The following is a 14,961-nucleotide window of genomic DNA, read 5'->3' on the forward strand; positions in this document are numbered from 1 at the left end:
TGTTCGCATTTCCTTCTGACTTTGCACCCATTCTTTCTGACTTTTCAAATGGTTGAATAAAGATATAACGTAAGTCAACTTCAGTGTATGCATGGCCAGATCGTTTAATACATGTATCTAAATACGTTTTGCAAATGCTGTGGTAAAAAAACAAGTATTCCCAATCGGACATTTTGTATCTCTTGAGAACTATATTGGGTATCCGGGTAGGGTCGGGTGATAGTGGTGGGGGGTACCCGGGAAGTAAATTTGGAGGTGTGTTTGTGTGCGCGCGTGCGTGCGTGCGTGCGTGCAGGTGTGTCACTGTGGCTGCTTGCACTAGGCCGGGCTAATGTCGATTTTATAGTGCTAGCCCACTGAGATACCATGCTTCAGTTTAACATGAATACCCCACTCAGACACAATATACTGACTCCGAGCCGACCAGTCCTTGAGATAGCGCCTTAATGCCGAGTGCCAGGCAAGGTAACAACAAGTACCATCTTTTAACGTCTTTTGGTATGAACCCCGACCTTCGGCTCTCCAGGCAGACGGTCTACCACTTGACCACAGAGGCGGCCTTGTTTCTGATGGGGAGCACAACAGGTTTAAAAAATAATGTGTGAAAAAGAAATAAAAACACTCGCTTGTATCTCAATCTCATTAAAATCAGATCTAAGATAGCGAGAACTAAGATCTGATTTTAATGAGATTGCTTGTCATACGTCATATCTGGGTCTCCACGCTGTCAGGGCAGATGACACAGAACCATGTCATGGATCCTGACCCCCTGGGGCCAATCATAGGCTGCTGGAGTCATGTCATATCTGGGTCTCCACGCTGTCAGGGCAGATGACACAGAACCATGTCATGGATCCTAACCCCCTGGGGCCAATCATAGGCTGCTGGAGTCATGTCATATCTGGGTCTCCATGCTGTCAGGGCAGATGACACAGAACCATGTCATGGATCCTGACCCCCTGGGGCCAATCATAGGCTGCTGGAGTCATGTCATATCTGGGTCTCCACGCTGTCAGGGCAGATGACACAGAACCATGACATGGATCCTGACCCCCTGGGGCCAATCATAGGCTGCTGGAGTCATGTCATGTCTGGGTCTCCACGCTGTCAGGGCAGATGACACAGAACCATGTCATGGATCCTGAACCCCTGGGGCCAATCATAGGCTGCTGGAGTCATGTCATGTCTGGGTCTCCACGCTTTCAGGGCAGATGACACAGAACCATGTCATGGATCCTGACCCCCTGGGGCCAATCATAGGCTGCTGGAGTCATGTCATGTCTGGGTCTCCACGCTGTCAGGGCAGATGACACAGAACCATGTCATGGATCCTGACCCTCTGGGGCCAATCATAGGCTGCTGGTGTCATGTTATGTCTTGGTTTCCACTGTGGCATCTGAGGGAGATATCTACAAAGATTTTCCCAAAGTAACCTCTCACCCTTGCCTGCCAAAAACAAACTCATGCATACTGTAACTATGGTAACAACAGGTTTTATTTGTACATGAATGTAATAGTTTAAAACCTCTTAATATAAGTCATAACACATGTAGATATAACAGTCATTCAACATGAAATACAATACCATGAACATATGTCAGTGAAATGTTATATTTGGGATAACACTTTCTTAGTAAGGTACAAATACTAGTACTTTTTTGGATTGAGTCCCAATTAGGATTTGTACCTTCACAGAGTGAGGCACCTATCTGCCAGCACACAAACTCAGCCAGCCAGTCTTTCGCAAAAATTGAAGTCCGACAACTGGTAGTCCAGATCACATACTTTGTTCCCCTCTGATAAGCGTAAATGGACTCAACATATGACGACTTTGGTGAAACCAACGAAAGATGACAAACACATGGATCATAACGACCTGAATTTGGGAGAAGGTTCTATCTAAATCTAAACCTCTTCAAATTCGACAGTACGTAGAGTGACCTTTGATTATGCCCGGCACCACCTATTCCTTAACTCATGCAGCCCCCAACACGAACAGCACAATCAAACAGATGCAAATCACCTGATAAGTGCACACCAGGTATGTACTAACTATTCCATATAGGAATCAGCTCTACCCAAGCTCTCTACAGTTCAAGCAGAGGCAGATCCTGGATTTTGAAAAAAAGGTGGGGGTGCATAGATTACCCATGTCACCAAGTCACTTGGCGGAGTGCACACATAATATGTAGGGTGTCTGAAATAAGGGGGGGCACCACGGCATCCCCCACCTGGATCAACAAGTATCAAGTAGGATGTACGAGAGTTTTACAACACTGATAACAGATGTGCATATATTTCAGCTTCTCACAGTCAAAAGTCTGCTCTTCAGAGTGGCCAGGATTCAAACACATGATCTTAGGTACCTGGTGTGCCCATGGGACACAACCCTGCATAGCAAATTGCAGCGTCTACACCACTGGGCCACCTGTGCCCCTTGTTCTTCAGTGTGGCCATGGATCACACTACCTCAAAGGCCCAGTTTGCAGCTGAGGCAATTGACCTTTTATGTTCTGATTCTTTTTAATGTTTATAGCTCCTGAGAACCTGGTTCCAATGTTTGTTCTCAGATTTGTCTCCCCTTGATGCCTTCAGATGAGGGCGCCAAACGTGCTGGCCCTTAGTGCATCTGCAAAAATAAAATATTATTTTATGGAACATAAAACCGTATTCTTGAAATATTACATGTATTACGCAGCTGACACAAACAAATAGGGTTTACAACAAGTACAAGAATGCCTCCACTCTAGGATTTAAATTATCCTTGAGTTTTGGAGGAATCCTTCTGACAATGGAGGAGCGTAGATATAGTAGATGTTTTAAGTGAATGAACTCCATCATAACACCTCATTCATTCAGATACATCACCTAAATGTGTTGGAATAGAACTCATATGTAGACACTGAATATTATAAGGGAAATGTTATTTTTCAGGGCATCATCATTTGCAGAAGCCCGAGGTCCTTCGTCGGGCAATTGAAAAGAGCGAGGGCTTCTGCAAATGATGATGTCCAGAAAAATAGCATTACCATTATTATAGATAAATGGATAGAATTTGTTATCAAACAAAAATAAACAAAAATATCAGTTTGAAACATTTACTGCAATCAACACAAAACGAATGTCACTGACCCACTTTTACAAATATGGAAACATCATAGAACAAACCAGATGACGTCACTATTGAACATGAATGTGACGTCACCTAACAGCGGGTGTGATTATGGCAATATGAGGGCATGATCAAGTTACAGTGGCCCGCTCATTTCTGATAACAAGCGGGCGGTTTAATGATAATTCTATCCATTTTAGCTATAATGTGGTGTAATACATAATTATAGGGACTGATTACTTAATATAGGGAAGAGAGGCCAGTGATTAAGGGTGGCTGGTGGTCATGAAAAGATGACACTGCGAAAGTGTGTGTGTGTGTGTGTGTGTGTGCCAACATTTATTGCAAAAATAAGGGGGACGGGGGGTGTCGGCTATGATGAAATGAAATGGCCACTCATGCCACATGTTGGTATTTTCAAAAAACAATTCCATACCACTAAATTCCTTTTCGCTAAAAAACTACGAACAAGGAAGATGATTAATTACTCCATTGTTAAATATTATCACAACTGAACATAACATTTGCTTAAATGACAATACTTTTATTATTGCCAGAATTAATTTGAAAGCATACAGTAACTTGAACTTAAACATTCTGTGTAGTCCGAGTCATTCCATAGACCAAAAACAGTACTTCCATATTAGACTGCCTCCTTAACAGCAAGGGAGATAATTGCAGTGAACCTGTTTCTGTTGCCTATACCCCACCAGCACACATTTAGAATTTAAGATCCTTAACAAGTCGCTCAAGGCAACCATATAGAGCAGCATCTTTGATTATCTAGAATATTATTTCTTCATTATGTGATGATATATATTCCACACCACTCAGGGGCATGCTCAAAACGCTATTATTATCCCAGTCAGTGGACAAGAGTGCACTCAAAAATCATTCTCAGCTCCCAGGGGAGTATACAACCCAGGCTGCCTGTTAGGCGCTAGAAGGTAACAACCACATTACCATGTCATCCTACTGGGTACCCATTCACTGCCAGGTGAACAGAGGCACATTTCTAACAGTCACATGCCTAAGGAGACGCCACATGTGTTACCTGTGCTTCAGTTTGGGGTAGGACCAAAGCCCTAGAAACTCTTAGGAGCCAAGCTGCCGAAACCCGAAACGCGGTCACTGTTACTCTAACCACATTCATGGCTTTGTTTTGGAGGAAAAGTCAACATCGCCCTCAGAACAGTAATGCAAAAAGGATGGCTACTGGGCTACTTTTTAGTGTCAAAGAGGCTATGATGAGACATGGATCCAGGGTATTTAACACAATAGAATGGAAATAAAATACCCTGGATAACCGAGGATGTGTGATCATAGCGCTATGATTGGGAGATTGGTCATCTTAGCCCTACGATAGCTTTCTGGGGCCCGTTCCACAAAGTGATCTTAGCGCTATGATTGTCTTAAGCCTATTTTAAAGTATGTGAATTACGATCATCTTAGCGCTAAGATCTCTTTGTGTAAACGGGGCCCTGGAACAGTTCCCAGGACAGTGAAGAGAATTGTGAAGGGGGGTCCTTACCCATTGAAGGAGTGTTCAGCATGAGTTGGCTTCAAGTATTGTACACTGTATCTACAACAGCTCCACGTGTAGTACCTCGCCTCGGCGCAGTAATCTGAAATAAAACAACAGTTTGGGTATTCCCTGAACTGCACAGAAAGTACCTGACTTTCAAACATTACATATTCATAAACATTTACAACTTGGCTGAGGAAAAGGGATAACAATTAGTTCCTGTGTAAAATACGTACACATAATTTTGGAGTCTAAAAATGATGGAGAAAACTGTGTATTATACACGAACAGATACGGTAATCAAATATTTGACAAGAATTCACAGAACAGGAACAATACACCATGGACACAGGAGATTCAATACTACTAATTTTGCAATATTTGGCACTTGGCATGACAATCTGTGCAAAAAGTTTTGAGTCTACCGCAGGGGTCTGGAAACCGTCATATGCGCCGGACATGTCATATTGAGAATCTCAAATGTCCGGTTTAAAATATTGCTTACCGGACATTTAAATTTTTCTGTCCGGACATTTTAAAAAGTAATGTCCGGACATTCTTAACTTTTGACCGGACATGATCAGCAGTTAGGACTGAGCAGTTTCTGTCTGCAGTTGTAACACAATGAAGATTATCTACACTGACAAGCTTTGTTTGTTTGATTGCTGTAAATACATTGTACCTATATGATAGTCCAATCGGTCAATCACTGTAATAGGCAATTAACTGAGTTGACACTGATTAATCGAGGATTAATTTGTGAGAACATCTTGTTAATTTGAGTGAAAGGTGTTTACAACTGTACATAAATACCTTGCATCATCGATGTACCTCCGGTGTGCGAAATACGCTACAGTCGGAAAGCGCACGTTAAATCTTCTATATCAGTCAGATGTACCTCATTATCCTCACAATACTAAAATGCGTACTGGCCTGTTCTTCATTTCAATACACTTTTGTGTCATTAGCTGAGCTTACTAAACAGAACAGAATGTTACAAGACTCTGGCTTGTCTAAAGCACGGACTTGTATATATACTTGTTATATAGGTCCGTGTCTAAAGTCACAGACTGATGTGACACAAGTCCTATAAACAAAGGTTAACAGATGCTGCCGTCATCAGTTGATACACGATGAGAATAAATAATCCACTTCACGAAATACAGCAAACATATTGGTCAGCACTAATTAATAAATTGTCTGAAGTACAGGTAAATTGTGAAACTTATTTTTACAGAAGGAAAAGTATCCTGTATCTTATTGGAGACTTTGAACACAGAATTGATGCATCAGTGAAATCAGCCTCATTATCTTATCCTTGAATTCCGGGGCCATTGGTGGCCTGGGCATGCTTTCTTTTGTTTTGTTGGTTTGTTGTTTAACGCCGCACTCAGCAATATTCCAGCTATATGATGGCGGTCTGTAAATAATCGAGTCCGGACCAGACAATCTAGTGATTGATAAAATGAGCATCGATTGGGATACAATGACATGCATCAACCAAGTCTAGTGAACCTGACCACCCAATCCCGTTAGTTGCCTCTTCCAACAAACATAGTTACCTTTTACAGCAAGCATGGGTTGCTGAAGATCTATTCTACCACAGATCTTCAGGGGTCGCCAGGCATGTCAGGCGACACAATTTGCTGTGCTGAGTTGCGTCCCTAGGGCATGCCTGGAACCTATGATTGTCGGTTCAAATACCGGTTTGCCTTGATTTTGTTTTCACATTTGTCAGCAGCACACCTGTGTTCTTGGGTTTCACCGAAGTGGTAAACATCTGAGACCTGCATCACTTCGGGCTTTCCTCCCACATCAAGTTGACATGCACTGGTGTAACTGGAATACTGCGTTTAACCCAACTCACTCACTCCTTGAATTCCACCCAATGCTGAATCCCATCTCAATGATAACAATTAAAAGAAATTAAATTTATTTTATAAGCATTACTATATTTGCTCATGTTGCTACCAAGACAATCGTTTCTTACCACAAATTGTTATTTACATTACATTAAAGAGTGATGCAGGTCTTGGTGAAACCCACGAGCACCGGTATGGTGCCGACATATGTGATGAATGTCACTTTCCCATGGTTTCTCCTTTGGGTTACCATCCAATTGTTTTGCAAAGCTATTTCCTAGAGCTGGGACGAGTCAAAATTTACTACCTGGGTACCTGACACCCTATTACCCGGCCCTACCCGGAAACCTTCTATAGGTCTCAAGAGTTGGTCTCGGAATGGGAGATGTTTTACCGCAGCCCTGGCAAAAACTTCTTAGATACTCATTTAAAACGATCTGATCATGTATACACTGAAGTTGATAGACGCTTTATCCTTACTTGAACATATAAAATTAAGAACGAATGCCTGCATTGTGAGAAAGAAATGTGTAGTGTAACCATTGAGTTTTATTGTTAATGTCATTGAACAGTATGTCACGTGAATACCCACGGGTCCGGGTAGTGATGTGGGTACAGGGTCCTCCTCAGGACCCACCCGACCCGAGTACCTGAGTTACCCGTCCCAGCCCTACTACTTCCCATACAAGACCCCTTTAGAACCACAGAATAATCAGTGGCCCATCCCTATATCATCCTGTCAGGCTGAGACGATAGGTGCAACTGGGCCTTCAGCATGACAAGCAAACAACTTAACCACAGCACCTCAACTACTTACAAATGAAACCTTTGTGGTAGCTGCAAACATCCCCATTCTCCTTCAGGGAGTTGTATGTCTTGAGGCAATTCAGACAGTGACCTCCGATCAAGGGGTCGAACTTGTCCTTGCCGCAAAGCTGATATCTTTTACTGAAAAATAAATGACAATGATTCAGTGATGTGACCATCTTCTCAAGGCAAGGGAGTTATCTGACTGTAAAAGTCCAGTTTCCACCCTTGCCGAGCTTGGCTGGAATTTCTAGGCTTCACCAGTGGCTATGACAAGTTATGTCCCTTCTAAGTCCATCTTACAAGATCCTCGCAGCGATACCCCATTCACAGAGCTCTCTATAACGTGAGTGTAACGAAGGTGTCGCACGCTCGGAAGGAGCTTGTCCTTCTAAATACCCAATCAGGTTCCTCTCATAGCATTTGCTTTCAAAAAAATGGCGGCGCCCAGATCTATATTGTAATAAAACTGGTGTTATTTGGCAAAGTGCATGTGAGCACCTTGATCAGAAACCTTAAATCATATTGAAAATATCTGTTGAAGCTGATTTGAGGGTACACATGCTTTACAAATTCTGCAATCAGTTATCTGTACGGCAGTTGACGAACCGGATGTCAACTTTGTTATGTGATTTTGTTAGGACTATGCTTAGACTCACTAGTCCAGCCAAAATATATATAACTCCATAATCCCAGCCTAGTTCAACAAGGGTGAGAACGGAACTTTTATATTTAGTTAACTCCCTTGCCTCGGTAAGATGAAAATAATGCATCCAAAACTAGATATTTGATCATAACAGCCCATTCATCATTATTTTTGAGTACACTGCATATGCAAATTAACTTGGATTGTATTGAATAAAACAAATTGTCCCAGAAAATGCTTGAAAAATACAATTATGCTTTAGAGTGCTTTTAGAATAAATACAAATGCATTTTCTGCACCAAAAAAATACCTTGTTGCAAGGTGTATCTAAAAAAAGATACTTAGGCTCATAATTTTAACTAAAACAATATCTGGTTTTGCAGCTGTAACTGAAAAATATCTCCATACAAATCCCAGCACCTCCCCCTAGAATATCAAATGTCAGTCCCTAATGAGTTCAAGTACCGTATATGACCGCGGATAAGCTGACCCCATAGATAAGCCGAGGTGTTAACTTGACCATTGAAATACGAAAGAAAATGATAAGCCGAACCAGGAAGTGAAAGGCAAAAAACACTGCGAAGTCGGACTGCAAGACATGTGCCGGTACTCGCAGATATTCAATAATATAAGATGAAAAACGTTGTAATTATAATCATGATAATTAAAAAGTCATTATTATTTGTAATAAAGATTTAACAAACCAGTCATCCACTTTCATAATGTGGGAAGCTGTTTCTCTTGTCTTTTTTTAATCTCATTATGATCGTTTTTTTGTTGCCATCAACAACGAAGCGCGATTTTGTGAATCGGTGTATATAGAATTATGAACCCGTAGTACGTACTGTTTATCATCCTTCATAACTTTCTTCTCAAAGTCCAGAGACATTATATCCTTCCGATCTGAAGAATAAAATATGTCATTACAACAGGATCAAATGAAAACATGTTTAGTGAGTGAGTGAGTGAGTGAGTGAGGAGTGAGTGTTGATTTTACGCCACTTTTAGCAATATTCCAGCAATATCACGGCGGGGGACACCAGTAATGGGCTTCACACATTGTACCCATGTCGGGAATCGAACCCGGGTCTTCAGCGTGACGAGCGAACGCTTTAACCACTAGGCTACCGGACCGCCCCTAGAGAATAAGCTATGAGCTACCGTATAACAAATTTTGGGTTAACTGTACCATGTAAATACATTTTGTAGCAAGGGAGCCTTTGCAGGGTACTCTCTTCAATATTTTACAAGACATGCTTTCAGATGTGGGCAGGTTATTCTATATCCTTGTATTACCCATTTTTTGTGTGAACATATAACAAATATTGGTTTCCCAACCACAAATGGAGAAATCAACTCAAGAAATCCATTGTTGGATCAATGTCTCATAAAACTATCTGTGATGACATGAACAATGGTTGACATAAAACATAAACATTTTCAAACCTTAAACATCCTACAAGGAGTTTTGTTTGTTTGTTTTTTTGTTTGTTGTTAAAGGCCACACTCAGCAATCTTCCAGCTATATGACAGTGGTCTGTAAATAATTGAGTCTGGACCAGATAATCCAGTGATTGACATCATGAGCATCAATCTACGCAATTGGGATACAATGACATGAATCAACCAAGTCAGAGTCAGAACACCCGATCCCATTTGTCGCCTCTTACAACACATGCAACAAGCATAGTCGCCTTTTACGACAAGCATGGGTTGCTGAAGACCTATTCTACCCCTTTTCTCCTTCAAGGAGTAAATGTAAAAGCAGAAAACTCACCCATTTCAAACTGATAAGCATTTTGGGCACCAGGACTGGATTTAAGGTGGATAGACCTTTTGATTTCCCTTGCAGCAACCTAAACGTAAATACACACCACAGGGATGTCACAATACACACTGTATCAGTGTATGGATATCTCTCTCAGGGTATCCAGCAATAATGTTTGTTTTTTTAAACTGAACAGCAAATTATTCAATTGCACAAAAATAATAAGGTCCGTCTTGATTATACAAATAGAAAAACATAATAAAACAATATAATCTACATGGTCTATACTGAATAAATAAGGTGAAGGGTCATAAAATATTTCTATTTACCGTATACATTTAAAACACATGGTTATCCCCATAATTATCCATGAACCCAAACTTTTTTTATTCAGTGAATATAAGTAAGTAATGAAATTAATGCAAGTGCCAATCACAAGCAGATGCTATGTGAAATTAATGAATTTAGACCTTCCTTTGAAACTTAAACCAGAGCTCCAGATAAGCTGCGTATCTGCGTAAAATACGCATCAGAAATGCAGACATACTCAGTAAAATAAAATCCAAGCGTATCAAATATGCAACGGACATTACAGATAAGCTACAAAAATAAAACTTGTGTGTATCATCAAAATTTTGTGAAGTAACCCTACGTATTCGATTAGCAAATCAGCAACTTATTTTGAAATTATAAACGGGCATTCTGTCAACCTTGCCAAACTCCACGATAACAGTCACATCATGATCATTTGCCATCACACTTTCTTGTGGAAGTATCGTGGTATTTTTGAGTCCTATAAAGCTCTCGAACCCACATGACACCAGTTTGCAGGGACTAGATGAATAGTGTTTTTAAACATTTAACTTAAATTACATGTGTAAAAACTAGTGTGTAACAGAAATTTGAATACCCAGATAGAATTACTGATACCAAATGATTTTAAAATGCATGGGTAAAATACCCACAACACCAATCAGGAAACAACACTACCAAGACTGTAGACAATGGTAGACAAGGAAGGAAACATATATATTTACCCTTCTACGTTGTTCCAGTTCGTGTTTTCTGGACGTCTCAGCCTGAATCTTCATGGCAGCAGCCGTCAAATACTGACTGATCTCTCCAAGACTCTCCTGCGACTTGCACCACACAGTAACCATGGTCTTCTGTTGCCCTTTGTCCATAAACATCTTCGTCTTCTCTCCATCAAACTGAACCACACAGTCAAACTTTCTACTCACTTCACAAAACCCTTTACCAGTAGCCGGTTCAAGAGACTTGCTATTCCCTCCAAACAATGGAAGGATGACGTCAGTCTTGATTGGGCAGGACTTCTTCCTCTTCCTGATGATATAATGAACAGCTGAGGGGGACGTTTTGTGTTCTTTCATTTTGATCGGTTTCAGTCTCATTTCTGGTGTGAAGATATTAAAATCATTGTCAAGAGCCTTTACCAGAACACAGAGCAGCTTCCTCTTGCTTAGTCCAGTATAGTACGAAGACAACACATTACTAACAAAGTCTTTAGTTTGGGGATAAGCATCCCACTTCGGCATGTTCACATCGTCGTATACTTTGGCCACCTCTCCACGGGTTATTTCCAGGCTGTGTACGTCATAATTACCTGTAGATATGCACAAACCACAGGCTTATAAATATAATGAAATATAAAGTACACTCATTAACATAGTTGTTTGGGTAACAAAAATAAGAAAAGCAAACTATAGAAACAAAAAATGGAGGAGCCAAGATATCTGTCATGGCAACCAGTAATGGGAACAATTGGTCTATTCTTTATTATACCATGGTAGGCGACTAACAGGATTGGGTGGTCAGACTCACTGACTTGGTTGATGCATGTCATCACTGGGTTCATGGATAAGTTTTTTTAATGTGTATGGTAAATAGAAATATTTTATGACCTCTGACCTGTGGATTCCATTTTTGTCTGGTGTCTTGTGACAGAGATAGGATTATGGATACCCCTGACTTTTTAATCTTACTTCCTAACTGATGTACTTAGCCATTATCTAACCATCTTTTTGTATACAAATTAGATTGTATGGGGGGTACCACTGGTGCAAACATCCTTTTCGGTGTCATGAATAATTTTTGGTGTCATCCATTCATATAACTGTCACTTTATAATTCTCTGGTCATGAGGTTTTATAATTTCAATACCAGTGTTTTTCATGTTTAAACATGATGTTTGTTAACGTTAACACCAGGTATTAACACCAGGAAGAAGTTGCTGTATTTGGACAAGGTGCATTGTTCATGATAGTCATGAAGAAAGTGTTCAACATGTTCACTGCACTGTTCAGCCCCTGAAGATCTGTGTTGGAATGGGTCTTGTGCCACCCATGCTTTCGAAGAGGCTACAAACGGGATCGGGTGGTCGGGCTCGCTGACTTGGTTGATGCATGTCATCGTATCCCAATTGCGTGGATCGGTGCTCATGATGTCAATCACTGGATTGTCTGGTCCAGATTTGATTATTTACAGACTGCCGTCATATAGCTGGAGTATTGCAGAGTGCAGCGTTAAACAACAAACCAAACCAGATTCATACCATGTTCTGGGCTTATGCCTGCAAGATTTTTAATATTTGGTCTTAATCAATTAAACAGCTCTTATCCATAGACAATAAAAAAGATCTGTGATTTTATTTGTTCTGACAACATGTTAAATTTCATCATAAGAAAAGATAACCACTTCAGTTAACTACAAATGTCCAACTGTAATTAAATTGTATATTTACTGTCAACAAATACCAGGCCAAACCTTATAAACTTAAAAACCCTCATCGTACAATCATGGCCTCTAAAGGCAGTGTTCTAGCATGAACAAAATATACATGCCTCCACATCTTCCTAAGGCAAGGGAGATAACTGACTATGAAAGTTGAGTGGAAACTGGACTTTTATAGTCAGTTACCTCCCTTGCCTCAGAAAGTTCCCTGTATTCAGAAAGCGTCAATAGCTTGTGTCTGTCAATAATGCAAGCTCTTGTAAAACACCTCACTATGATGACACATTCAGACAGATCCGAGTCTAGATGAGAACTGGAGAAGGCATTAACAGGGACCAGAAGGTGAGCTCGAGACAACCCGGGAATTCGAAACATCAAAGTTTGACACAACGTGTTTGACTATAAAATCTTAATTTCTTATCTTATTAGATTCTTGTGCTTGTAACACAAGAAATAGACAGAGCCGGTAGAATGCATTTGATGTGCTGTATTTATGTTTAACAAGGGCCCCCTGACAATTTCTAAGACTAGTGTGTAAGAAATGTTTATAAGCTCCCAATACTCACATGCTAAGATTGAAAACTTACATATGACCAGAGCTCCAGATAACTTTTCGAGCAATTGAGTTTTTACTCTAGGGTTTCTATTTTAATTGGGTTTTTACATTTTTCATTGGGTAACCAATATTTCTTCACTCATCTATTCATCACTCTATTGGGTTTTTCCCCAAATTAGTGAACATTTTAAGATTTAAAAAAATGAAATAATGTTTTAGGTGTATATAGAATCTAACTGTTCTAAATATATAGGTATGCCTCAGAAAGTAAATTAGCTCCTAATTGTGTTTCAGAAATTAGCTCCTTTGTACGCAAACTGAAAAAGCTTCATTGGGTATTTACACGAGCTGCTTGTATACATTTGAGTTTTTCATTTAATGCATGTGTTTCTGTACGCAAGTTAATTGCAAGTAATTGGGTTTTGAATATTTATGGTGGGTATTTTACACAAATACGCTGCTTATCTTAACTGAATGACAGTCCACATTTTCCACAACAGATATATAGATGGGGGTATAATTGTCTGGTTTAACTGTTATATAGAAACCATATGCATTTCTTTCATGCACGTTTGAAGTAAGTTTGTTTGATCATACTCGATCTCTGAAAACAAATTTTACTCACCTTTTTTCACATTCTTTCGACATGTGCACACAGTCATAGCCAAGCGAGGTCCATATTTCTTGGGTAAGATCTGCAGCTTCTGCAGGTCTTTCCTCACACTCTCAAACTTGACCTTGTCAGTATGGTACACACAATCTGGCATTCTGTGTGATAACTACCACCTACTTTTCCAAAGATTATAGGTGTTTTTTTTAAAAAATACACACACTGTCAATTAATTAATATCTAATATTATACCGTTGTTATGGCTTGTGCTATTCAGTTTTAGTGATTACATGCAAACACTTGAGCTTTCCATGCATATGCCGGTTTAAATTTTGGCAATTACTGCAAATCAATCCTGTATTTCAGATGTAAATAGGCCTATCTTTTAGCAATTTGGAAATAATAAGAATAATTAGGTGTGAATAAAGCCAAGCTCTGATTTGCAAAACCGAAAACGATGCCCTCCAACTTGCCCGTCCCAACAAATTTCACTGCCACTGTGACTGACAGCCTTTGCAAATGTTTATGTCGGGCTGTGTTCATCTATATATACAGTGCAGCTAACTTGAGCAACCGTTGTGCAATGTTGGAACTGACGTGTTCTTCTGTTAACCACTATCGAGAAGGTTCGCCTCGACATCACTGTCCACAGCCGACGGAAATAATAGAGTGACGCGTCTCTATTTTTAGCAACAAGCATAAGCTCCATTCCAACGCCTGCTGTAACGTGTTGCAAGAGCGCAGGACATTTCGCTGTTGAGAGCTTGAACCACATGCGCTTTTATTAGGGAGACAACATTTTGCCCTTATCGACTGTTGCGAAGTTAGGGTGTTAGCAGTTTGAGTTTCAACCGACTTTTGTGGTGATCTATATTTTTAATATATTCATAGCTTGATTTTTCATAAAGCATGTTTGAGGACAAAGTGACGTTCCCGCTCTATTCGCCGACAGTAAAGCTGGTGTTTAGTGCACTTTGCCTTCACTATGAATATGCACCCCTTATGAATTGTGGACAAGTCCAAAAGTATTTTGTATATTATTACTTTACTCTGTTGAAAAACCTGTGAGTTGCTTTGAAACATGTTGTTGTATATCTGTGTCCTCTCAACACCCAGTAGATGAAAGGGGGAACTGTGCATTTTCATAAGTTATTAATCCTTTGAAAAAATAGTTGTGTTCATAGTAGTGGTGGGAAGATACACCGATGCACAAGTATTGATCACAGTCACACACTAAGTAAAAAGGCGACTAGCGGGATCGGGTAGTCAGGCTCACTGACTTGGTTGATGTATGTCATCAATCCCAATTGTCTGGATCGATGCT

The 14,961-nt window shown here is 40.2% G+C and overlaps 1 protein-coding gene across 1 annotated transcript; it reads right to left on the reverse strand.

Annotated features, from left to right (window-relative positions):
* Window positions 1-1,522: 1,522 nt before the first annotated feature.
* Window positions 1,523-14,276, reverse strand: LOC139450960 (uncharacterized). Its single transcript, XM_071232786.1, has 7 exons — window positions 13,653-14,276; window positions 10,758-11,344; window positions 9,730-9,808; window positions 8,798-8,855; window positions 7,317-7,447; window positions 4,644-4,737; window positions 1,523-2,629 (listed from the first exon to the last, which is right to left on the reverse strand). Exons 1-7 carry the CDS (start codon window positions 13,792-13,794, stop codon window positions 2,524-2,526), a joined length of 1,197 nt encoding a protein of 398 aa, XP_071088887.1. The 5' UTR covers window positions 13,795-14,276; the 3' UTR covers window positions 1,523-2,523.
* Window positions 14,277-14,961: the final 685 nt, after the last annotated feature.

The sequence above is a fragment of the Haliotis cracherodii genome, unplaced genomic scaffold (genome assembly GCF_022045235.1).
Source record: "Haliotis cracherodii isolate W230 unplaced genomic scaffold, xgHalCrac1.p SCAF_10, whole genome shotgun sequence".
Classification (NCBI taxonomy): Eukaryota; Metazoa; Mollusca; class Gastropoda; order Lepetellida; family Haliotidae; genus Haliotis; species Haliotis cracherodii.